The sequence below is a fragment of the Notothenia coriiceps genome, unplaced genomic scaffold, assembly GCF_000735185.1.
Source record: "Notothenia coriiceps isolate Sejong01 unplaced genomic scaffold, NC01 NC01_scaffold00009193, whole genome shotgun sequence".
NCBI classification, from domain to species: domain Eukaryota; kingdom Metazoa; phylum Chordata; class Actinopteri; order Perciformes; family Nototheniidae; genus Notothenia; species Notothenia coriiceps.
The window spans coordinates 167425-193822 of record NW_011341894.1 but is presented as its reverse complement, the minus strand read 5'-3'; the positions used below and the strand labels follow the sequence as shown (position 1 = coordinate 193822).

Below are 26398 nucleotides of genomic sequence, written 5' to 3'. Positions count from 1 at the left end.
AGCAAGTCATTTATATTAAACATGTAATATTTACTTTTGAATACTTCAGTACAAAGGATGTATTGATTAATTTAAGTGATACATGTGTACACATAGGCCTATACACATCAAAACAGGGCTACATTTGATTTAATTAAAAGGTATAATATGTGGTAAACTGAACCAAATGATCCGGCTCACCAAGAAGAGCTGGAATTCCCATCACTAGCCAGGGCTGAACTAGTGACGTCAACACTCTCGACTGCTGATTGGTCAGAGAGAATCGTCACAAGATTGCGCGCGAGATCATCCCTAGCGTCGAATATATCTAGATTCTAGAAGCAAGCTTGCAGCATTTTTATACACAGCATTTTTGTAAACGGAGGAGCTACAAAAATGGCAAAGAAACGTCAAAGAAAAGCACACCGTGGTCGACCGAGGAGGTGACGACGTTCCTACATCTCATTGGGGATGATGAAATCCAGCGGGAGCTCGACGGAACAACTCGAAATGTGAAAGTGTTCCAGGATGTCTCTGCACAGATGTCCCCGCCTACACTGCGTTGCTACCCCAGGTCCTAAACTGTAATGGAAATGCGCCACGGCCTCGGACGGCCAGCGAGGCAGCCCGAGGCCTGAGCGAGGACGCTTAAACGGGGCTACCCCGCTGCAGTGGAAATGTGCCATTAGTGTCTTACTTTCCCTTATCAAGTACTTAAAATAAGCCTATTTCAGGTAAGCAGTGTTTTTTCTGCCTCGTTCAAATAAACTGATCTATGAAAATATCTCTTTGCAGTTTGCTAAAACAATATTTGACTGTATTTTGTCATTATTTGCTATTTGTAGACAGAAATAGATGCGACAAAGACCTCAGACATCAGATTGATGTGACAATTAGTTAATTAATTTACATTGCAGTGCATTGACCTCTATAATATTTGCTGCCATGTTGTAAAAGGTCTGTTGCAAATGGCATATTTAAATAAACTCATCAAAGCATCTGACAACCACGTTCCCATGCCCATAGTAACTGAACCTTGATCAAGTAGTTTAGCCAGCCTTACCTTTAACCAAAACATACTTGAGGAAGTAGTTGGTCAAGTGATTTAAAGTGTAGAATATTCACTACCATATAGACATGTAAACTTGTATAGAATGGAGTATGTTATATTGAGTGTAATAGCAGCAGTTTGCCTGAAGTAGCTTCTAGGATTTAGGCCTTCAATGACATCATTTCCAAATATAAAGACAAATATTATCTAAAAATTACAATAGAGTTAGCAGGACTGTGAGTTTACAGTTTGTGCCTCCTTATTGTTACCACTCACAGTGGTTATCACCATCGACTATGTACATGAAATATTTGAGCGGTGTGTAGAAAATGATGACTTATCATAATGAATCATCTCAGTTTAATTATCTTTGTCATTTGCTCTGTAGGTGTGGTGATGTGTTTTCAGAGAAAGACAGACATCGAAAGGATTATTCTTTCACTTCTGCAGGTTGAGAAATCGTCTTTTGATTTAGGCTCATAACCCTTTTATAATCCATAAGATTATCTCAGTATTGCATCATCATCTCTCTTGAATCTGGAAGAGTTTAAACTAAATGGCAAATATATTATACTGTAAAACTACAAATGATAACAAATTAAAATATATGGTGTTGCCCAGAATATTGAGATTCGTCTTTGCTTTAGACTTGATTAAAACAAAGCGATGGCCATGTTCGTATACTTGTGTGGTTTGACAAAAAAAACTACTGCTCCTTTTGTACTTGAAAATGGCTGATGGACCTCTTTTTACAGCACTAGAAATGGCATGGTTTTCCCACTTTGTCCCGAGGTAGTAAGGTTTGACAAAGAAAAGTCAACCACCAAGTTCCCACGGCGATAATCGCTACCTATCAAGGCCATTAGGTCACGTAGCATGTCCAGCCATGGGGAACACCTCTTTATCTAACGACCTATAGAGTGGAATACAATAGAAAATAACTGAGATGGCAAAAAAAGGTTTAAGGTAATTACACTCCATTATCCATCAGACATTTCGTGGACTAAGAGATAATGTGCACGTGTACAACAACGACGTGATCGGGACTACCATACCCTCTGTTTTACTTAATGGAGGTGCCCATTATCGGCAAATGAAAGGCAGATTTACGCCAACACTTTCTACGTTATTGCGCAGACAATGTCTCATTATGGGGATCGTGTTTGATAAATGGTCTGATGTCGCCTCTCCGCACTTGTCTGCGGACACGTTTTTCTCGCCGTGTCTTTGTGTCTGTTATTCGTCCTCTCTGTCCTTGGGTTGACGTTGATGTTACGTCGTAATGTTTTCCAGTGGAACTGTACACCGGCAGAAACTTATCGGGCCTCTCTTGTGTCTCAGCTGTGACAGATATCACTGAGTTGGAACGAGGGCGGTTGAATTGACTAGAGTTAGAGGGCAAGAGGAAGAAGAGGCAAAAAGACAGATGGATTTAAGTTTACAGCCAGAGAAATACCACTGCAACAACCGCCGGAGATCCCACAATATATCAGGGTGACAGTGCAATGTCCTAATTTACAACCACCATGAATGCATACGCTATACGCATACAAATGTAACTCTGGTGACACAATAGAAATGTTTCCTTTCCTTTTGTTCATTAGAAATAGATGCCACAGGTTGGCTTACTCATTCATTCAAATGCTCTACTCTAAGTCCCCACTGAAATAACTTTAAGTAAAATTACAAATTGTAAGAGTTAGACATAAAGCCGGAGTTTGTTTGTCTGAATTTAACTCATCATCAATGGTGCCTTTCGATTAAGTCCGGTTTTACAAAGATGTTTTAAGGTACATTGAAAGACTTAAAGTGTTCAAGACCATTTTTGCTTTAATCAATTTAGATTTGTAGGTCTGCCCTCATTACAAAATAGTGAAAAACTGTAGAATTGCTGAAAACAGAAGGAGATATTTTTCATGAGGAGACAAAGACACTCTGCAACTATTTTAAACTAGAAGCCAACCACAAAGCAATTCTGGCTACAAAACAACCCCCACAGAATCTAAGGCGACTTAAGGAGAACATGGGGCAACCTGAGTTACGAAAATATGTGTGTCAGAGTAGAGATGTTTTTGAGTCTGGTATTTTCTCTTACCTCATCAACATCATTAAAGGTGGATGTAAATGAACTCCTTCTGTTCACAACACCTTCAATTATAACTTACAAACCAACTAAAATAAAGCAATTGCCATTTCCTCACACAAAAACAAGTGTATGTGGTGTAACAACAACACTTGCAACATGTAATCTATTTGTCAAACAAATACAGAGGATTTTACCAATTACTGTTTAAATCAGCGAACAAATTGACTCAATTACGCATGAGCTAAGCTCTGGTAGAGAAAATATCTTATCTTATCTTTACAGATGCTAGGCCTATGTACGATCATTTAAAAGAGCTGTTTAATGTAAGGCTAAATTATAAATGACCTTTTCACTTGTCGAAACAAGTCTCTATAGTTTCCTGCCTTTAGGGAAAGTTTGTTAACTATGTGCAGAGATAAGTAAACCTTGAAAAGCCATGTCTGAAAGGAAAAGCTGGACCCTTACGTAAATAGGCTCCTTAAAAACTATGCTTAATCGTAATAGTCTGTAGGATTGCCAGACAACTGGGTTTTGTGACTTTCTAACAGAGCCAAGCTAGCTGTTTACCCTAGGCTATTCTGTCTTTGTGCTAAACTAAGCTAAGCCAAGCTAGGCCATTGTCAAAAAAAGCTAATTTCATGTGAAACTATTACATTAATGAAGGCTGTGTCAGTGAGTCCGACAGTCGGAGGCCACAGTGAAGGCTGGAATTCCAAACTCTGGGAATATTAAACATTTTAAACACCTCCATATGTGAGTTTGTACGTATACTGTATGTGAAAGCCTTTCCTTATACTTTACCTCTGGAAGAGGGTTAACAAAACAGATAAGCAACTCTTCAGTGGACCCAGCATGCAAACCAAACCACAGACACACACACTTACATCTATATATATTTATGGATCCAAGTTTGCTGGGTTTTAAGTTGAATTCAATAACACTATAAAAGTGCTGAGAGGTTCAATTTCCTCTCTTGTTTGGCTACATCTTCATTACTCTGTGGTTGGATTGTGTGGATTCTCTCCAAAGTTTTAAACACACACTCACTCATTTGTGCCTCGTCACAAAGACCCGGACTCGCTGGTGTGTGATTTGTTCTGGCAACATAAAGCCAGCGATTGGTTACTGGCAAGTTCAACTGGCACATTGTGGTTGCCTTGCAGATTTGTCTTTCCTTCCCAAGAGTTGGTCTTTGGGGTACGAAATGCTGCACTCTCTTTTCTTAAAGCTTATTTTTAAGACCGTGTAATTAAACAGTACACAGTTGGAAGTGAGAGGGTAGTTGGAGAAGACAGGGGGAAAGGGTCATGAACTCAGGCCCTGCAGAGTTACTGCTGTCTGCTTTTGTCCTTACAAAATCTCATGGAATGTGACTGAGAAACCAGGTACAAACCACGCTTCACATACAGTGTGTCAGTTTTACTTAGAAGCAGAAGTGGAAGATTTCACCCCATTTACTTAGGTTATACATGCAGTTTCAATTGTATGCTCCATTGAACAAAAAAGCCACACATTTAAATAAAAGTTAAACTAAGAGCTACTACAACCGTACAGTTGACTTGTCCCTCTATGTTTTAGTTGGTCAATTAGAATGTATGTTGGGAAGTTTAATCATTAAAACAATGCATTATATTTTATCAACTGGATAATGTTTATTTGTAAAATGTTAATCTTGAAAGTGACTAATTTAGATGTTTATTAAATCGGATGGAGTAAAAGTTACAGTCGTTCTTTGTGAAATGAGTGGAGCATAAATTAAAAGAAGCATAACATAAATGTATCATTGTCAGAAAATGTATTAGCAACTATTTGGATATGGATTCATAATTTGTATTTTTTTTTAAAGCAAAACATTTGGAACATTATTTGGCTCTCTTACTTTTCGATTTTAAGGATAGGCTGTTTCTCTTTGTTATGTGTCAGAACAAATAAGGAAGGGATCAAATATGCATCACCTTTGTAACTTCAGGCACAAAAGACCTGGAGCGTCCGGGAGGTGACTCTTTATTTTTTCTCCTGGCGAACACTTCCTCCTCAGAAGGACAATGCCTAGGGTTCACTTTAGATACTGTTATCCATCTTATCCTGCTTTATTATTAACTAAATAACTTATATCATGCTTGGGTGTGTGTATGTGTATGCTAACTGTAAGACTATTTGAGTGTTAGCATGCTCGTGCTAATGTCTTTTCGTGTACAGGTTCCCCTGTAATCATCCATTCCTCCACCAATCTGCCTGAGAGCCCTGAGCCAGCTTGGGTCAGGCTCTGCGGTCGGTGCATGGGAAAATTCTTTGGCACAGAGTTTCCTGGCTGACATTGGGGAGGCAGGCAAGCTGCTGTGGCACGGGGATGGCGGACGTCTGGAGGCATTCCCAACCACTCAGTTGGACAGACGGACGGACAGATGAAAGGGTTAATTTATTTGACTTCCACATGCACATAAGCTCAAATAGAGTTTAATCATTTTGTTGGGTTTTAACCAAAATGGCAAAGTGTAAAGTAAATACTCGGGGTGAACACTGTAAGCTTGGGTTCAATTTGGCCCAGGATACATCCACGACTGCTATTCAATGTCATGGCATTGTATGTTGTGTGTGTGTGTGTGGTATAGTTACAGATGTCCTCCTGAGTGCAGTTTCCTTTTAATCAGTCAAACATGATAAGATGGACAAACCTCAGACACACAGAGCAATATTCATGGGCATTTTAGGTCAAACCATGTTAAAATCGATTTTTGTGAAATCTGGTCCAACAAGATGGTAGCTATAAAGATGAAGTAAAGCAGGGGGTTTTGGTAAAGTGAGTTCCTGAACTTTTGGATCAAAAGTAAATGAAATATAATGTGACAAAACGCACTTTGGTCCAACCATCTTTGGATATTTTTTTCCCAAAAAAGTGGTCAGAGTAGGCTACCTGACAGGAAACAGGGTGACTGTTCAGATGACATTTTAAAAGCTTTGTGAGACATACATTGAAATCTCTGTTCACATGTGCGGTGACAAGACAGCGCAGATGAATAAACTTTGCAAATCCTGCAAAATCCTTCCTAAAACTACTTATTTGTAATAATATTATAAACGAGCCAGTGAAGCTGTACATGGCCCTCTTCTGGTGGAAGTGTGTGTGTAAAGTTGTGTGTGAAAGAAAGCCCCTTATTTAAACAGGCTTGCAGGAATTTGGTGTCAGACAATAGAAGCCCTCAGCCAAAAATGGCAGTCTCACCTTGTCTCTTGGGTAAGTGTGTGGAGCCTGTCCTTATTGCTCAGTGTACTCATTACAAAGCAGTAGCTCATGTCAAAACCACGAAAGTAATGGTGTGATATTTAATAGTGATAAAAACACTTGAGGGCAGAAAGATGCATGCTAAAATTAATACTGCGTACTAATTTTCAATTCTGTCAATCCCAATGCAAAATGCTTAAGCAATGGTTTTGTTATTTTGTTTTGCATAAAATTGGCTTGAAGTTTCTACAGAGGCATACAATAAGAACAGAAAGCAGAGTCAGGACTTTTCACTTAATTAAAAAGAGAGTAGGAGGATCATACTACCGGTGAGGTCATCACGTAACAACGACAGTGCGTCAAGCATGCTCTCACTCATTATACACCATCACACACAGTTGTTCCAATAGTTATCATAAGCTTAACTGAATTCAAATCTGTTCAGTTGCATGTAGTAGAATAGCCAGAAAAATGTGAATTATTGAATGACCAGAACCAGAAGTATCCATATATGCGTTCAATCGGTTATGAACATCAAAACAAAACCCTATATGCTTAGTTTATACTTGGAAAGCTGTATCAGATTCAGATACATAAAATACAGACTTTGCACTTTAAAAACTTTTTACATGTGTTCGTTAAAACGTTGTACTATCTTGCCATATAAACCAGGCCCTTGTCCACATGCATAGAGCCAGGGAACACAATGTGCCATAATACCCCGTAGCGCAGACAAACTCGTATGAGCATATGAATATGTCATATTACCGCCGTGCGTAAAAGTGGTGAAGACGGTGGTACAGGCTTTGTGGTGAGAAAAGCCCCACACCAGCCGGCAATGACTGACACGACTAAACTACCGGCTTGAGCAGCAATACATAGTCTTACTACGAGGAATAAGAACAAACGTACCGGTTTGGTGATTAAAACGAGTTGAAATCAGTGTTTGGAGACGGGCATTATCAGATGTCGTAGAGTTGGCAGGTGTGATTAAAGAAAGACTGGATGAAACCACAAAGCCGGTAAGCGAGGTTCCCCCTTCTCTCTGGCTCCTCTCTTTCTCTCTGTAAAAAAAGAAGACATAAAAACTGAGAGGGCTGGGTGAGCTCACAGTGCGTCACCGCTGCAAGCTGAAACTCCGGTGTGTGTGTGCGTGTGTGTGTGTGAAACCCCCTCTTGGTCATTGTCTTTCCCAGCAGATATTGCAGCTCACAACCTGAAGGGTGTCCTTATGTGGAGCCCCAATGTGTTCACAATTGAAACAAATAAATAAAATAGATAGATTTACATATGATACATTTACTAAAAAATGAAATAATAATACGAAAGAAAATATGCAAAACATAGTAAACACATTCACAGTTTTATTCACTAAAACCTTTCAACTCAAAGTAACATCCTGCTAATTGTATTGTTTGTCAGTTTAAAAGTACTTCTAAATGTCTCTTTTCCAAACACATATCCGTCTGAAAAATACACTTACCTCCATTTTGAAAGAATTTCCAAAACCTCAAAAGAGTCTTCCAACTAACTGGATGATAATATTCCCTCCTCTGCACTGTAACACAAGTTTTACCTGTTATACATCTTTTTAGTTTATTAGATGTTTGCAGTATCAATGTGAAGTTCTCCAACACTTGTGATTTGATTGCACAAGTAACTTTACTGTGTACCTTGTCATTTAGTAAGGCACAGGGGTTAATACTTACATTAAAGATGGCTCTGTTCTGTTCACGTTCAGCCTGAATAGTGGTTTTATTTACACCTTTGCTCCTTCTACAGTGACATGCCGAAAGGTCTTCTGTGAACAATTTTCATTAATTTACACTGAAAGTATTCACTCCCCTATTATACAGCATTAAGCCAATTGTACTCCTGAGGAAAAAGTTATTTTTGGCTGTTAACTTGTACAGTATGGTATAATAATAATAATAATAAATTATATTTATATAACGCTTTTCTCAAACTCAAAGACGCTTTACAGTCGGGGGGAGGGTAGACAAACAAGGACAGGCAAAAACAAACAAAAACAACAACAACAACATATGTCCCCTATAATATGCATTATTAGTCATACTTTAGTTGTACGTCCTAATGCTTTCATAGCAAGTTATAGGATAGAAAGGATACATTTTAAAAAGGTAAAAGCTAAGATAGTTGCTATGAATGCTGAATGTGGACGAAGACTCTTTAACATAATATTACATTTGTTTCTAATGGTTAGGTTTGAAATGGTGTCTTTGGGATGCTCTCTAAATGAATGTAGTTCAATTCAAGTTGTAAAAAAGACATTTAATTGACTGAGGGTCAGTCACAATACTGCATGTGTAGCTCCTAAAAACAGACAAAATGTATCAACCTTCCCTGAGTAAAAAAAAAAGTTGGATTCTTATTTTTAGCAAGCAGCCTGAGGACAAAAACAGCATTGTGTAAGATTAAATCAAAATGGCTTTTCTCATTACACAAACAATTAAACAAAATCTGATCGCAGTAAATTAAGGAAATTTCCACTGTCCCACATTCTTCCGCCGGGCTGAATCAGTGCGACTCAATGACTCACATATCAGTCGGTCATTCTGGTCAGACAGATGAATCTCTGTGCTGCTGTCTTTACTGCTTTCATTCATCACACAGATCTTCACTGTGCAATGCATCATTTGAATACTGTGTGTGGATGCAACTTTGTGTCTGTCCATGAGGGGGGAGCAACATTGGTACTTGTGTGTGTCCTAAATGGGCTGCATTCATTCAGCTTTCCTCTATATACTACAGGGCTATCATATCACAATACACGTCATTGTGGGTCAGTGGGTTAAAGTAAGATGAATAGTTGAGTGACACTGAAGAAGGCGAGTAAAACAAAACAGTGGCAACTTTGTGTTTAGGTCAGGGCTAAGAGGAGGGCATCATGAGATTTAAGTCAGTTTTATTTCTCTTTATTTGTATTACTGAGATGTGTCTTGTAAAAAAAAGGCAAATTGTTTCTAGTTTTTCTTTCCAAGTTTTGATTGTGTAAGTTACTCATTGCATTATTTCCATTAGCAAATGATTACTTTTCTATTAGTTATTTCTCAGACTCAACAGTGACATCCTCAAATAGCTTGTTTTGTTTGACCAATGGTTTCTTATCAGTTTCAGATACCAACAATTACACAATGAAAAAGGTACCTTCCCTATAGAGCCTTTGCTCTTCTTCCGAGTGACGCTAATCCTAGATCGATGTAGGTAGTCGGGTAACGCCTTTTATTTGGCAAGAAGTAGCGAAGCCCGAAAGAATCAACTATCGACTCTGTTTGCAGTTCATAGTTTGTCAGACGTCACATCCAACCACATTTTATTTCTTTATTCTTTAAATTATTACAACTATGATAACTCAAATAAAAATAAACTGTAATAAAATGAAATACATTTGCATTTTAAATTAAGAGATTAATACATTTTAAGAGACTTAAACCTCATATTGCTGAAGACCACCAACCAAATTGAATTTCGAAAATATTTAGATGATCAACAACTATTTTCACACCCTTCTAAAGTAAGTAATAATTAATCGTTGTATTATAATCAATAACATTTTGGTTTTAATTACAAATAAATAAATAAGGAGACCCACCGCTCATTAGGAATAAGAAAGAACAGGCACAAACCGGCACGAGTGAACTGATTTAATTACAAAGAGGAACCCAGAGTGACAGACCGATAACAGCTACATACAGTAAGTAACTCTGATACACTGTAACCATGACAAATGCATCCCAGCCAGAGATAAACAGAGTTTAGACCAGGTAGATTTCCTTCCTGTAGATATTCGTAACAAGGCAGACATACTGTATGTTTCGGTGATAACATGACTACCAGTGAAAACATCAATGCCAATTTTTTTCAGATGCTATCTTGTCTTCTCTTGGAAAGATCTGACAGTTATAATTTAAACATCACTGACAACGCAAGCCAAAGAGGAGGGGGGAAAAATACAAACAAACCTTACACAAATATATAAAAATATGCCATTAGATTCATATCAACAATTGAGGACCGTGGGTGCAATATTTACAGAAAAAAAGGCAATATATACCGATATTTACAACAATAAAGACTTCTTTAACATGTGGGGAATAGAGGTTACTTAGCTGAGAGTTACAGTGATGATAGGATGAGTTTGATGTGAATGTGAATTAAGTGTGAATCCTCTGTTTCTTACACAATATGCTTAATTCGACTAATCCTTTTCAAATTAGACCAGGATGCATGCTTCTGTAAAATCTTAAGTCTTAAGTCAATACAATGGGCTGCAACTAGTGAAAATAAGAATATTATTTCTTCTTTCTGAATCAGGTGAATCAAAAGTAATGGACTTCAACCACGGTAGAGGTTTCCACCAAGAACATTAAGCAATTACTTATTAGGTAGGATCACAGTTAAAAAAAACATGCTGCTCGAAAAGCGCTGGTATCAGCAGGGAAAGCATATCAATGTTTCTTCACAGAAAATAAAGAACTAACTCCATTTCTCAGGGAGGTCTCCATTTCCCTACAGCCAGTACAGATAAACAGCATTTTAATGGGTCACTTTGCAGCTCTTGGCTCTGGAGACTCAAAAATAGATGTTGTCAATTAGAAATAACTCACAAAAACAACATAGGCCTACATCTTGCTACGTTAGAGGATATTAGAGGAATACTTTTTTTAACGTAGGGAATTATCTTATTCACTTTTCGCTTAGAGTTAGATGAGAAGATAAATACCACTCTCAAGTTGGCTTCATTAATGTGCAACTACAGCCAGCTATGGGCTAGCTTAGCTTAGCACAGATGGAAACAGCTTGCAAGCTAGCATAAAAGATTCACCCACCTGAAACTCTAACCTGAACCTTTATGAAATAGGTAAAGAAGATATTATGTGATCTGTGAGCATTTAGGCATATTCCTTTTTTGTTTAAACTCTCCATAATAACGAAGCTAGCCGATTCACATTCCATTTTGATTGTGAGTTTTTATGCTAAATTAAGCTAACTCCGAGTCCTGGCTGTAGAGAGGCAAAGAGCTGGCTAGTTAGCTCTTTGTACAATAACAAACCAACCCTCTTCACTGTTAGCTGCTCTCACAGTAGGATAGTTAACCCAATTTGAATGCATTTGGGATGGCTAAGGAGAAATGCCCAGATGGCTGGCAAAGTGTAATGAGGTTTTTTAGGATACCACTTAAGACTCAAAGCCTGAGGTTAACTCAGTGTGTGTTGTCTAGAAGGACAATTCAGTCACCCTTCACTTCCCCAAGCATCTGCTTTAAGTAGTGTGAGGGAAAGCTGACTTTTCACTGTGTGTGTGTGTGTGTGTGTGTGTGTGTGTGTGTGTGTGTGTGTGTGTGTTTATTGGATTAACCTTTAGCCTTCTGAAGGCACTTGTAGGTGGCTCAACCTTTGTCCTTCGACCTACTCTGTATCGTTGGCACTCTATTGTCCCAAAAAACAAACCACACGCATGTTGTTCTCCAAAGATCAATGTTTCTGCATTAGGAGCATAAAAAATACATCTTATAGTTGTATTAACTGTGACTAAAATGTCACAATGGATCTTAAAAAGGTTGAATATTAGGCAAATAATTGTATTGGCTTCCAAACAGGCATGAGGGGGACTTGTTCTCTTTTTCTTCAAAATAAGTATTGAGCTGTGTTCAAAGACAATGCTTTGCAATGACAATGACAATACTCGTTCCTTTTTAGATTGTTTCTTTACATTTCTGTTTTCTTCGGAGTCATACAACTCCTAAAAAACAACCCTGTATTGCGTATCGTACCGGACAATGAGTGGACTGTCACACCCTTGCTGTGTATGTCTGTCTGCCCAAACCAACTATTCCCATCTGTCTAGTCTGCTCATCAAACCAAGGCTTTTTTGTTCTTTAACTCAAACACAAAAGGTGAAAGCTACATCTTCTATAAATTAAGTGCTGTAAAAGAATGCGCTAAAATCAAAACCATAAATACTGTACATTACTATCGTTATCTGCTACCACAGCCCAGCGTCATAGAAGTCAGTAACATCAGCTCCTGATTTCTGCTCAACAAACTTAGATTTCACTGCAAAATAAATCTCTTAAGATCCCTTAATGTCAAAACTGTAACACATACAAGGCTTTGGCATAGTCATGTTAAGGAGGAAAGTCTCCTATGCACCTTTCCTACTCAACTCCAGTAGCAGGCATCATCCATGTTTAAGTTTCTTTAAACTGACAACAAAAATGAAATATGAAAATCTGATACCATCTGATTATCTGTGGAAAACACACATTTGTTTTTTCACAAATATCTTCCAATTCAGTGAGTGAAGGCTGTGCATTAATGTGCGTGTGTATAAGTCTTGCGAAACGCTCTTTCCACATATTGCACTTTTTAGTCAATCTTTCTCTGCAGGAGAAAAGAGGTTTGTAGCAGTCTTATATCTTAAAGCAATGATCATGATGTAGATAGTATTACAACCCTTCTATGACCAGAAATCTTTATCTCTATTCTACTACCTGAACTTCATTCCTTTAAAGCTCACAGACTGAAACAGAACCTCTCTCGCAAGCATGAGCTTTAGCTGCAGAAAAAAAAACACAATTCAGAGTATCCATGAAACTACAGTCTGTGATGTTATGTTTTACTAAGTTTCCATTCATATATTTGTACATGACATTAACCTCCGGTCCTCAGGAAACATTTTGTCTGAAGTTCAGGCAAGGGTCAAGTGATGATGGAGTAAAGGGTTGACGTCAGAGTCCAAAAACAAACAGAGAAGTGATGTATAAGGACAAGTACACACTTCACTTGTATGTCCTCTTATAACTTCCTGTGCAGTGACATTCTACACAGTCCAAATCCTCTTCTGTCAAGTTTCATTTTCGGCTTCTCTGTCTTCTTCTGACTCCTTCACTAAAATAATAGTTTTTTTAATACAATTTTCAAGACAATATTCACAGAAAGAAGTCATCACATGCACAAACATCACTCAGTGAGGAATAACGCACACCATCAGAAACATTACCATAGTCTTCTTGAAGTGATCATATTCATTGGTAAGTCCAGGAGAAAGGTGACAGCCATATTGTGCACATAGAGACTGGAGGACTGAGCAGAAGACCAAAACAACAACACCAAAAAGTGAGGGTCCCGGTGGGGAAAAGGACAGGAGCGTGTGCTATAGTTCTCAGATTGAGCGAGTTTGGGGCGGGTTGTTCAAACCGGGGTTTATTGTCTCAGACCTTCCAAAGTAAAAGATGGTTGGTACTGTCATCCCGTCCAACTGTTTCACTGCTATTCGTCAGTCTGAAGTCCTCATAGCCATCACCGCCAGAAATTACTAGATGGTTTGTTTTTGTAGGGATGTGGGCTGACGCTCGACGACGCGAAGAGTCGCGCCTTTGGAGGTTTCCATCAACTGTGCTGCTGCTCTGGGATTGGTTGCCTAACAAACAGAGAGTAGGGATTAAAGGTAATGGGAAGGCACAAGTGAGGATAACACCTCAATTTCCTACTGTGGGCAATAGACAAAAGTGCACATTAAAAATGAAAAACAACAACTACCTGTGGATTCAGGAAGTGGGAAGTTCATGTCAAACCCTTCTGGTAGTTCGATTGATGTCAAGAACCGAACGTGGCCAGTGTGTCCTTGAGCCGAGCCCATCGGCACCTGGGGGGATTTCAGTGTCCCAGCCCCCGTTCCTGAGCTCACGGCTGGGATCCCCAGCGTAAGGACGACCCCTGAAGAAGAAAACCAACTTAAAAATATTTCATTTTTAATCCAATAAGTCTATTAATTTAAAACACAACATTTCTACCATTAAAGAAAACACATATATACTTTGCAGGTGAACGCACATTTACCTTGCTTCCAGACCTCTTTTATTTCAACCTAAATCTGATTTGATTTTATCATGAAGACAAAATGATCATAGATTTTGATTATCGGGTTAATTGTGTTTTGATTTCTTACTCTAAAAATGTTTTTACCTGCACTGGTGCCAATCCACAGCAGATCTTTACATGCCAGCAATGCTGTGATTCTCAGACAGGCAGCTTTGTGCTGTCTTATGATTGCATCGGCACCTGAATGAAAAGAAAGAAAATAGCTAATGGGTTAGAAGTCAGGGGAGAAACAGTGGTGAGGATGAAGGGAGTTATTCCCTATGTGTCTCTTACCTGCAAGCATCTTATGCACAGCAGGCGCCACATCCACCTCTGTCAGGCTCTCCAGCGTCTGAGCGTGGTACAGTTTGACCAGGGCACTGCCCTGCAACGCCAACCAAACACCCTGACCGTACGCCACCATGCAGGTCACACACCGACTGCTGTCTGTGCCTACCTGGAACCAGTGCTGAGAACGAGAGAAGAAATGTCACACACACTGTTGACTAACTGCTGAAATGTACTCAGTTGTACACACATCCTTCTTCCACTTACCTCTTGTACCAGTGTAGTTGTGTTTAAAATAAGGATTCTGTTCTGTGAGCCACACCAAAGCCTTCCTCCCACAGGAACCATTTTGGTGACGGGGCTTGTGGGCGTGCCCAGAACTAACGTCTGAGAAGACTGAGAGTCCCAGAAACTACCTGCAGATTTCAAATGAAAGGGGGTGTTATTCAGAAAGACTACCAAGGGAACAGAAAACATACAAATGTCATTATTTTAGTGGATTTCAAGTAAAAAGTATCTCCTTAACTTCCTCAACCAGGTGGGACATTTTTTAACCGGTAACAGACAGGGTGGACTAGCATGGTAGCATAGTATAACAGTTATTTGAGCAACATGTTGCAGAGAATAAAAGCTTCAGCAAACACATAAACTAAATAGAACGGAGCTCAAAACGACTAAACTTGATCACTTTCCAAGCTTACCGGCTTCTCTCTGATAGACTATCACCTCTCCATTGGCCAAGGACACAAACACTTTGTTGTCAAAATACCTAAAGGAAGAAAAAAAAAAGGATGCTTTCAGAATGACAAGAAAATAATCATTATTTAGGTTAGGCACACAAAAAAAAGAAAACATTTCTAAAAATATACAAAGAGTTATAACTGTGAAACATGTTCGTGGACACTTATATAGCAGGAACAAGAAAGTTGAGACAATAAGAGACAAAACTGACTAAGAAATGTCAACCCACTACTAATCCATCTTTTTAATTTGTCTAATGAAGCATGAATTCTGCTATTTAGTTTTGAAAAGTAAGGCTGGAGGTGACTCACAGTATACAGAGGATGGAGGCTGAGTGTTGCATCTTCATGCTGTTCTTACGGTTACGGATGTTGTCTGAGGACTGGTACACGTGAATGCTGACGGGAAACAGAAGCGTTATAGGAGTTTAGGTGATGAATCAGTACAACAATATGCATCATTTGTGAGTAGGGTTGGAAGTTATGTCCATGTGGGAATGAGCTGCTGGCCCATACAAGTCATTAAAGTCTCATAACTTCACTTTATCGTTCATTATTGAGTTTTAATTTAGACGGAAAGTTATGTCTATGGATGTGTGTGTCTGTGTCGCATACCATCCGTCCTCTGTGCCCAGCCACACTGAGCTCTGGTAGGCCTCCGGGTCGATGCTGAGCAGGTCCTCCAGGCTCGCCCTGGTGAACGAGCCCCGGGAGGAGCGGCGCATGGCCCGGCCGTCCATCGAGCTCTCTGTGTGGCCGCGGCCTCCGGCGCCATCACCCAACATCCCCGGGGCGCCAAAGGAGCTCGCCACAGGGAACTCCTGCTCCTCTTCACTGCTGGTGGTCTCTGTAGCCATGTCTTTGGAGCCTGGGCCCTCATCATCTTACGGGAGGACATTTGAAAATATAAGCCTATGGAGTGTATGCGGTAAGTGTGTGATACTGAAGTGTGTTCTTTACTTACTGCAATAGCTGGAGGAAATGGTGGAGTGACTGGCCTGACTCTTAAGAGTGGAGGAAGGGCTGGGTGAATCCTCATCATCAGTGTCATCACTGTCGAAAGGAACAAGCTCAGCTCCGGGACCTGGAAACAATCAGTAATACAAGTCAATATTACTCAGAGGATAACATTAGGGCAAAATAGGATTATACCATAACAGTTCACACCCCGGTTTGTTTTAAAGTATTGTTTTACATAAGCTTTGGTAATTTATTTGATATGTATTTTATCATATCGTGTTGTGTGGTTATGTGCTTTAGTAACTGTTGTCTTGGTAATGCTAGGACACTATTTGTAAAAGCCTGCCCAGGGATAGCTGAAAAAAAATAGCACATTTGCGGATTCTGGCATATTTTCATTGAGCTGGAAATGTTCATTATTATGCAATGATTCTGTTGAATAAACAAAAATGAATAGTAATAGTTGCTGCTTGTCATGTTGTTAAACCTTTATGGACCGACCTGTGGGTTGCTCCGTCAGCTCCACAGATGAATGAGCGATGGAGATATGGAGCTGTTGCTGGGGGGGACCAGGGGCTCCGGGGGCCAGGGTGGGCTCTGATCCACGCTCCCTACAAGATGAGTCATTGGTGTAGAATAGAGATTAAGTCAGAAAGAGAGTCAATTGAACCACTCAGGTGCAGGGACTTAGGTGGGTTTTTGTTACAAGAGTGTTTAATGTCTAAGTGTGTACTGACCTTCCCTTGAGTCCTGGTACAGCAGCGATACATATGATCCTCGCTGAGCAGACAGCAATACAGGCCTCCACTGTGGGCTCATCTTTGATGTTCAACAGACACACCTGAACGGAGAAAACATAATCAATCAGAGAGCGGCAACCTCTACCTATCTTGCAATCTTCATAAAAGGGACAAATATTTGTGTATCTTTCCCGTAGTTTAGATCTGCTTCAAATTATTATATGTTCTTCCTCTGCCCATGCTACAAACTTCTGCCCAGTTTCATTGGGCAAGTCGTTTTTCCATAAGCCTACTGATTAACTAATCAAAACGAAAATATAACATCCTTTGTGAAGGTAATAAAGATGTCCTCTGTAAGTATCGATACTTGTTGTCCCCTAAGGGGCTTTTTGGTTTCATTATAGCCACATTTAAGTGTTTTTCCTCACCTGTCCCACGTATCCATCACTGTTGCACACCCACACTTCGCAGCCACTGTCAGGACAGCTGTGGCTGGGAGAGGCACATGAGAACTGGAGACAAACAACAATACATGAGTGGATATAACTTTGGAACATCTGTAGAGAGCTTGTCTACAGGTATGAACTGAATGAAATAAATTGTCTGACATAAATCTTCTCCATATACACAGCAGATAATCCGTGTTGTTCTCACCTGCATCCCACTTCGTGTCTTCATAATAGGAATGGCCTTCAGAAACTCTGGGTTCCACTGGTCCTTATTCATTGCTAAATGGATGACAGAATAACAAATAGAGCAATTCAATAAGGTATGGGCCTAGTAAATCCTAGTCAGACTCATTATAGATTAACATCATAATTATATTATTTTCAGGAAGTCTGAGGAAGATTGAGAAAACTAATTTAAGGTGCTTATGCAGCTGGGCACAGATGAGGAATTATTTCTCTCTTTTCTTTTACTTTAACTAACAAGCTACAGTCCAGTTAATAATGTTTTATCTTTTTTTACTGACCTAGCTTCTTCTTGGCGTCTTCGAAGGCCTGTTCAAAGTGGGACCGAGTGTCAGGTGAGGTGAACTCGAACACGAAGGTGCTCTCAGCGGAGGCCGTGGTGAACTCCAGCTTTGTGGGCAGGAAGGTCATGCTGAAGGCCAGAGACTGCTTCTCTGACAGCTCCCTGTGCACCGAGCCCATCAGGTCCTTTATCACATCGTCCAGGGACTGACAAGAGCAAGAAACAAGAAGAAAACTAAATATTTGATACATCCCTGGTGACCATCACCATTGGCTGTCACTACAACTTAGAACATGAGACAATAAGAAATGACAAAGGCCATAATACCTAAAGGCTAGGGAAGGCTAAGCCTTCCCAAATATTTGTGTCACTGCATCCTGGTAAAAGAAAAATATAATGAATAATGTTTGTGTCTTTGACATTAGCGCTGCTATGCAGCCACCTGTGCCCTGTACTACGAAGCCAGATCCTGGATAAGTTTGAGTCCTACGCGTTTCATGCTGTTTCGGTGCTTTTTAACTAACCCTGTGCCCTGCACTACGAAGCCAGTTCAACAGACCCTGGATACGTTTGAGTTAGTAACTAACCCTAACAAACGCGCTCTCGCTAAGCGGTCCTATGACGCTGGTTATCAACTCGGTAAATCAAGCCAGGGTTTCTCTCTCCAGCTGAGAGCGCGTTCACGTGAAAGGGGCGGGGTTAGCAACATTTGACCAATCACAAACAGGAACAAGTGTAGCCTACTGACAGCGCAGCGTCATACAGTACTTCATTAATGAAAAGTAAACTAATATTAGACAAATATGAACTTTAAACACCCATGACTTAAACATATAATCCAGGATACAAGCCACATAGTTGCACCTGCAAGGTGAATACAGCTGGTAACAGAAAAAGTGTTTGAATGCGTACATTATGATATCACTGCCCCGTCTAAGACACGAGTGGATCTGACTTTAATTACATTTGACTCGAGTGTTTCGTCAAACTTAATGTGTTGCTTAAAATAATACTTCTGCATACAGTATGTGACAATGTAAGTGTTGTCCAGATACGGCTCGAGAAGCTGACTCAGATAAGGAAATATATGATATAGTATGATATTAGCCATATATGATCGATGATCTGATTGATAATGTGATATGAATGATAAGTGCGACACGTCGGCATCTTCTCTTCATACGGCAGTTTAAACTCCTTTATACTTAATAGATATAAACTCCGCACACTGAGCCGTTGTCTCTGATCAGGCGGTGCTTTCACTGAGTTGATCTCTTTTCTATAGACGCCGGAGGCAGGCAGCGTCAGGTAAAACAAGTTATTTAGCCTTCCCAAACCTGAGCCTCCCGCGCCGCCTATGGTTGGTGCACAGTACCTGGTGTGGGAAGCCGAGGGTCTCTGAGAGTTTGCTGATCTGACCCAGAGTGCTGACGTCCTCGTCTAGTCGACTAATCATCTTCTGGATACTCTCCTTGTTTGTTGCCTGAGTCGAGCCTGATGAGTTCAATTAAAAGTGTTAAAGGACTGAACAGCATTACAAAAAAGTTTAAACATCTAAAGTAAAGTAAATGTTTTTAATTTGAATACTGATGAATCTGTAAACTGAGACTTCATTTTTGTGTATTATTTTTTTGCTATAAACAAGAAACAGTGTTATTATAATTTAAACGCAGTCATGAGACCTATTCAACTTGGAAACAAAATAATAAAATAAAATAAAAGCATTGCAGTTGCCTGTGTGTTTCATGTCCTCAGCAGCATGAGATCTTAAGATGAATCATTGTACACTTACTTTTCACCACCTCCACGTCCTCCAGAGGAAGCTTCCACAGGAACTTGTATTTACTGGAAGTATCTATGACACTCGCAGCAGAGTATCTGAGAGTGAGAGGGCAGCAGAGAAAGACACAAAAAGAGGTCAATAGTAGCTAAATGTTGTCAAACATTGTAAAACATTTGTACCTTTTGTATAAGAACAAGGGGCAGTGTTATTAGGTAACTGTCTTATTATAGTGTGTGTGTGTGTGTGTGTGTGTGTGTGTGTGTGTGTGTGTGTGTGTGTGTGTGTGTGTGTGTGTGTGTGTGTGTGTGTGTGTGTGTGTTTGTGTATTGCCTACAGGCTCATTGAGCTGCGTCTTAATGAGCCAGACTTCCTCTTGAGAGTGGTGCAGATGATCAGATCACTGAAGAGGAAGAGAGATCGGTCTTTCTTCCCACCAACGGTCTTCTAAACCGAGAGATTAAAGAGAGATTAAAGAGAGGGGAAAAGTTCAGAAAATCTTCACTCTGGCTTTTGCACATCCATGTAACAATGTATCAATATAAGATAATAGAGTTTGCCTTCATTATTTCTATTAGCTTGACTTCTTTTCCAAGACATTGGACACATTTTGAAACCTTTCTTTGCTACAAACATTTGTAAATTCAGAAGGAACTTCTTACCGCCTCCATGACCATTTCCTGTCTCAAGAACTTCCGCTCAGGGTTCAGAATCTAACACAAACACACAAAGATAAGATCAACACTTTAAAACATAGCAATTACTTCAAACTTTGGCCATTTGTCTCTTGTATGGAATCAAATATCTGTACAAAAGCTCTGTGAACTTAACACAGAGAAAAAAACAATGCAATAGCATGATTGTGTTGGTCCTTTTTACTAACTACTTACACTTTATGATGAATAAATAAATAAATAAATCTACAATGGATGATCAAAATAGTCATATTTAACATTAAAGAAGGAAAACCTAAGCTCTACAAAGTTTTATCAGTACATTAATAAATATCTCACATGTTCCACTCCCTCTATGTGCGCCTCGATCTCCTGGATGACCCTGGCCTCCCTCTCTGCCTCCTCAGCGGAGCGACGGCCCTTATTGATCCTCTCAGCCAATCGCTTGATGTCCCTCTGGGCGTCGAGTAAGTACGAATAGTCCGGGTGATCCTCTGGGGTGTGCTTCAGCATGTCCTTGAACAAAACAAAACACACAAAAATGTTACGATCTGTCTTTACATGAGATTCTGGTAACTAAACCCAGAATGAGGCAACTTGCAGTATACAGCACAGATACTTTGAGAGGACTCACCTTCACCAGCAGCTCGTATCGGGGAATCCTCTGGACTGGTTTGATCATCAGATCACCCAGAGCCTGTTTTTCCTTGTTCTCACGCATGTTTTGCTGTTGGGGTGAAGAAAGGAGGAGGTTAAAGTGGACCTATCATGCTATATTTGAATATTATATTGTAGGACCATACCTATATAAGGTATATTTATACGTTTTATTTTTCAAAATACCAAACAGATCATGCATTTCATCCATTCCTCATTTCGCTCAATTTAACACTGCCTTTCATGCTCGGATTCAGTGAGCACAGCATCATCTGGTGGCCTGAAATATGTACTACAGCGTCTCCAGCGCTTTCGAACGGCAATGTCCGTGGCTGTCTCCTCCTGATTGGTGGAGTTGGCCCAATAGCCGTAGCGCCACCGTCCTGACGTCAGAAAAGTAGTTCAAATCTGGATCAGTATGTATCAGATCCGTTGCAGCCCCTTTTTAAGAGATTTGGGTGTGGAGGAAAAGAGAGAGGGTTGTGTTTTCTGACTCTTGGTGAGTTCCCTGACACACCGGGGACACATATTCATGTATAAAAGACGTACAAAGGTGCATTTCGCATGATAGGTCCCCTTTAAAATGATTGCTGTCAACTAACCTAATACTATTATATGGAATTTGTCGACATAATATATTTAATTAAAGTCAACGTTTTTTCAGTGTGTGCTGCACCACCTCTTTTTGTGAACTTTTAGATTTTACGTTTTGCAGACCATTTACATCCACAGAAACCAAAACATGCTACAGGAAAGGGAAACCCCCAAAAGCGTAATAGGGCCCCTTCATAACAAATCATCCGGTTTTCTCATATGATTGTTGTGTAAAATTCTGAATTAAAGCTGTCAAGATAAATAATATTCAGGAGAAAAAACTAAATAATTTCCCAATTTGGGATGAATACAGTATCTATCTATGGTTTGAACAGTTTTGTCTGTATATCATCAAAATAAAATTGGTGTCAACCATGGATGTATAAAGGGAACTGGATACAGCGTTGGAGGCAGGACCACGTTCAGATGAAAGTTGCTCAGTGGCGCATGATGCCTGATTCTGGAGAGCAACAATAGCCGTATCTTGGTCCAATGGAGCCTGCGAACTTAACTTATCTTAACTTTAACTTATCTCCTGCTCTCAGCTCATTCAAATTAAGTATAAACTTAAAATGACTGAATTTGGCTTTTAGCACATTTCACAACTTTCAGACACTAATAATTTAAATAAAGCTATAAAAGTGTTCGTCCTTGGTATTGATTCAGTTAAAAATGGAAACGGTATTTTTGAGCCCATGATGTCACAGCAGATACTGTGGGGGAAACTTCTGAAACAATTGGAGTCAGGACTCAAAGAGACACGAGGAGAGCTGGAGCTTTGATGGCAAACACTGACGGTTTATTTGGAGCTTCGGCCGGAGAATTCACACGACATGTCACGGGCCCGGTTTGACCACACCGTTGAGATGCCACAATCAATTCTGAAGAACTCTTCTGTAGCTCGAGGTTTTAACTAGTTCAGAGTCTAATAATCAACATTCTTCATCAGCGAGACTAAAAAAATATGGACCCTGAATCTAACTAGAGCTGTCGTCCAGAGAAGAATGTGCGCTAGGGATACGTTCCAGAGAAAATAAGTGCTTCTAGGTGTCCCTGAACAATAAACTACGTCATGGCGGCTTGTGCTCGGTCATAAGCTGGCAACAACAATGCACCCAGCTGCCCCTCCTTTCAGAGAGATAGCAGCAATACCCAAGGCCGTAGACCTATGCCATGGTGTTTGTTTTTTACTCTAAACGGGTATATAACGACCAAAATGACATCATGCTGTATTGAAGAAGACTTGAATCAAGAGGTTGAGACCTTAAACTCAACCAGAAAAAAGTTTTTCTGAAGTACTAAATCAGGTAAGAAGTAGGCACCTTTTCTTATAGACCTCTACACAATCTTTTAAAAAAACGTTTCCCCCTGTTGGATATAAGAGAGCATGGAGGTTTAAGATTTGAAAACACATTCCCACCTTCCTGTGGAGATACGTGTGTGTGTGTGTGTGTGTGTGTGTGTGTGTGTGTGTGTGTGTGTGTGTGTGTGTGTGTGCGTGCGTGCGTGCGTGCGTGCGTGCGTGCGTGCGTGCGTGCGTGCGTGCGTGTGTGTGTGTGCAAATAAATAAAAAGTATTCACAAAAATATGACTGGTGTGTCGTGTGTGTGTGTGTGTGTGTGTGTGTGTGTGTGTGTGTGTGTGTGTGTGTGTGTGTGTGTGTGTGTGTGTGTGTGTGTGTGTGCGCTGTGCAAATAATAAAAAATANTTGCTTTAAAAATAGCACAATTCATTATGTCAAACCTTGGAAAGTATCTAGATATCCCTGCCCTAATGCCAAAGTAAATATCAACTGAATATGTGTCGCGGCGACACATATTCAGTTGATATTTACTTTGGCATTAGGGCAGGGATATCTAGATACTTTCCAAGGTTTGACATAATGAATTGTGCTATTTTTAAAGCAAGCAACGATGTTTTCAAATCTGTAATCAAAAAGCTCCTCAAAAACACTGGAAGCAGTTCCTGCCGTTGCTACGCTAGTTCAAACAGTAACAACGGACTATTTTTCTTTAGCGGATGCATGTCAATTTAAATAAATACATACAACTATTTTTTAAATCAATAAAATAATTTTCTAAATCCATAAAAGCATTTCAATTAATATTGGGAGTCATGTCGTTACTTTGTTGAGAATGTGGCCATGTAATAAGCGGGATAATTTGCGCATTGCACATTGCATAATGTGCCTTCATGCCGGTCTAGATCCCTCCTCAAAAAAAAAGAAGAACCGGCTCGTTCGCGGGCGCGATCCGGCTCCCGTCGTTCAATTAAAACAGCCGGCTCTTTCAGCCGGCTCGTTCGCGACCGACACATCACTAGCCCTGGCCTGATAGAACCACGATTTTATGGGACCGGAAAAAGTACCCGCTAGCCAGTGCTACGCTATATGGAAAGGCCACCAAAAACTAGCCTGGCCGCTTGAGGACGATTAAGGACGCTTAAACGGGGCTACCCGCTGCAGTGGAAATGCGCCATAACAGTCAGATCTGTCATCTAAGCCAAAGTGTTTGAATGCTTCACTAGGACAGTATAGTCTACCTTTACCTTTGTGTCACTATTTTTAAATAATCTTTCTCTATAGGCTGTTTTCAAGACAAGCTGTTGACTCAGCAGATGTCTCATTGCTGTTTAATGATCAGAATGTGTTTACAGAGTTGTTGCTTTAAATATATTCCAATCTGTAAGCATGACTTGTCACTCTAGACTTGACACGAAAAAAATGGTGGCATTAAAATAGTATCATTGCAGAGTCTCATGTCTAACCAGACTAATGTGTAGGCCTACTTGAGAAACACGGCTCATTGTTATGAAGCCAATAACGTGGCAGCTACCCTTGATCTCTCCTACCACTCAGTCACCTCACGTTGAAAAAAGAGGAGCTCCACTCATTCATGTGTTTCCCCTTTTGTGGTTCTTCTTTCCTTCACAGCTTCACATAGTAAGATCTCTGTTTAGCTGCTGCATGACATCAACGAGCCAAAAACCACTACAGAATAGAACAACGTCCGTGTTTTTGTCATGCCTTTCCCATTACTTCTTTATTATTACTATTTTTAGGTTGCCTGAACAAAACAGAAAATGTGACTAGTCATGTTGTCGCGACTTGTTATTGGAATGTGTCAAACAACAGCACCCGGGGTTTTGGGTAATTACTGTTTTACAGTTTATGAAAAGTCGTCACAATCTTCTCCTTTTCCTTTGAGGTGTTATGATTTTTTATCCTGTTTTGTTGTTTTCTCATAAAATGACGAAAGACTAGTGCGTGCTGGTGTCGTATGGCTTCTTTGTTTTGTGTGCTGGGATTTTCGGAGAGATCTTAATTTCCTGTTATATCCTGCACTTCCCACGCTTTTGTCTTCTCTCACTTTTTCTATTCTTTTGTCCGTCTCTCTTTCTGTCTTTCTCTCTTTATGAATGCACATATCTGACTGCAGCTTCCAAGCCAAAGCACATTGCTGAAAGAGGTGTGAAGCAAGCTGGATTAGGAAAAAGGAAACATGTAAACCATAAAATGCAATTACAGGATTTGACAACTCAAGAACCAAGAGTTGTGGAAAGAGCATGTGGAAAAAGTATGAGAGTTCAAGGATTTGAGACACAAAAGGTAGCAGACAAAGCACTTACCTCTCTTAACAGGGATAAAGGAAGTCTCAGACCAACATGTACTCTTCATTGTTCAGTGAATCTGTGTTGAAAGATGTTGGGTCCAATGTGGACTACAGTATATGGTTCAGAATGCCTATTCTCTTATAAAACATCTCCAAGCCAAACAAGATAGCATTACTCAATATCACTAGCACTAGAGTAGTATATAAAGATTAGTGCTTAATCCTAACAAATACAAAAGACAACCAGTTATGTGTTGTATCCATGAGGTCAGGCCAAAGCCTTTCAGATATGTTTTGTAAAGGGATGACAAAGTCATGAGATTAGGGTGTTTAGGTGAATGGAGGGATTATTGGTTGATTAATTAGGGGATCATTGATCTCTTAAAGCAATAGTTAGATATTTCAGAATTACACATATTCCCTTCCTTGCTTAGACTGAATTGAAAAGATCCATGCCACTGTTATCTGTCCATTAAACATGGCTTTACAGCATGTTAGCCTAGCTTATCAAGTCTCAAAACACGGGGAAGCAGCTAGCTTTTCCAATGGCAATACATCCTGCCTACCAGAACCAGTCAAGAAACGTTTTTCCCGATTTGTGGTGTGATATGTTTGGTACTTTTTTCATGGCTTTAAAAGGGTGTTTTTAAGGTTCAAGGTTTTTATTTGTCATACGAACATAGCTACAGTGTAGCTAATCTTAGGTCACAGGCTCCTTCAACAGTGCAACACAATAAAACAGGTATACAGAAACATATAGTGCAAGTAAATTGTAAATACAAAAAGAAAAATAGTTAAAAATAGTGCAATAAGAGTCTATATGCAAGTTATTGGAATATGATATAGATAAATAGATAAATCATTTCTAAATAGCAGCCAGATGAATGTTATGGATGTTGTTTCAACAGTTCAGGTGTTTAACAGTCTTATTGCCTGCGGGATGAAGCTGTCTCTGAATCTGGTTGTTTTTGTCCGGATGCTGACAGAACAGTTTGTGGCTGGGGTGATGGGGGTCTTTTATAACGCGGAGGGATTTCTTCCTGAGCCGCTGGGAGTAAAGGTCCTCCATGGATGATAGCTCCGTCCTGGTGATGTTCTGTGCAGTTTTCACCACCCTCTGTAAAGCCTTACGATTGAGGGCGGTGCAGCTGCCGTAC

The 26398-nt window shown here is 39.9% G+C and overlaps 2 protein-coding genes across 2 annotated transcripts in view; one reads left to right on the top strand and one right to left on the bottom strand.

The window, feature by feature from the left end:
• Window positions 1-1427, top strand: part of LOC104945136 (uncharacterized) — a 47251-nt gene extending 45824 nt beyond the window's left edge. The window contains exon 5 of the mRNA XM_010770765.1: window positions 1419-1427. Coding sequence (XP_010769067.1) covers window positions 1419-1427 — 9 coding nt within the window. The remainder of the gene's footprint in view (window positions 1-1418) is intronic.
• Window positions 1428-9989: 8562 nt separating this feature from the next.
• arhgef17 (Rho guanine nucleotide exchange factor (GEF) 17) lies at window positions 9990-24435 on the bottom strand. Its single transcript, XM_010770764.1, has 21 exons — window positions 24418-24435; window positions 21014-21106; window positions 20719-20895; window positions 20368-20418; window positions 20043-20152; window positions 19718-19803; window positions 19301-19419; window positions 17924-18131; window positions 17605-17678; window positions 17379-17462; window positions 16948-17051; window positions 16712-16821; window positions 16215-16334; window positions 15866-16133; window positions 15563-15649; window positions 15212-15279; window positions 14778-14926; window positions 14517-14691; window positions 14328-14423; window positions 13902-14078; window positions 9990-13782 (listed from the first exon to the last, which is right to left on the bottom strand). The coding sequence occupies exons 1-21, from the start codon at window positions 24433-24435 to the stop codon at window positions 13574-13576; spliced, it is 2583 nt and encodes an 860-aa protein (XP_010769066.1). The 3' UTR covers window positions 9990-13573.
• Window positions 24436-26398: the final 1963 nt, after the last annotated feature.

Coding starts and splice junctions, on each gene's coding strand:
- arhgef17 (XM_010770764.1), bottom strand. Junction 20,896..21,013: donor GATACGAGCTGCTGGTGAAG/GTGAGTCCTCTC, acceptor GTTTTGTTCAAG/GACATGCTGAAGCACACCCC. Junction 15,650..15,865: donor CTGGGCACAGAGGACGGATG/GTATGCGACACA, acceptor GTTTCCCGTCAG/CATTCACGTGTACCAGTCCT.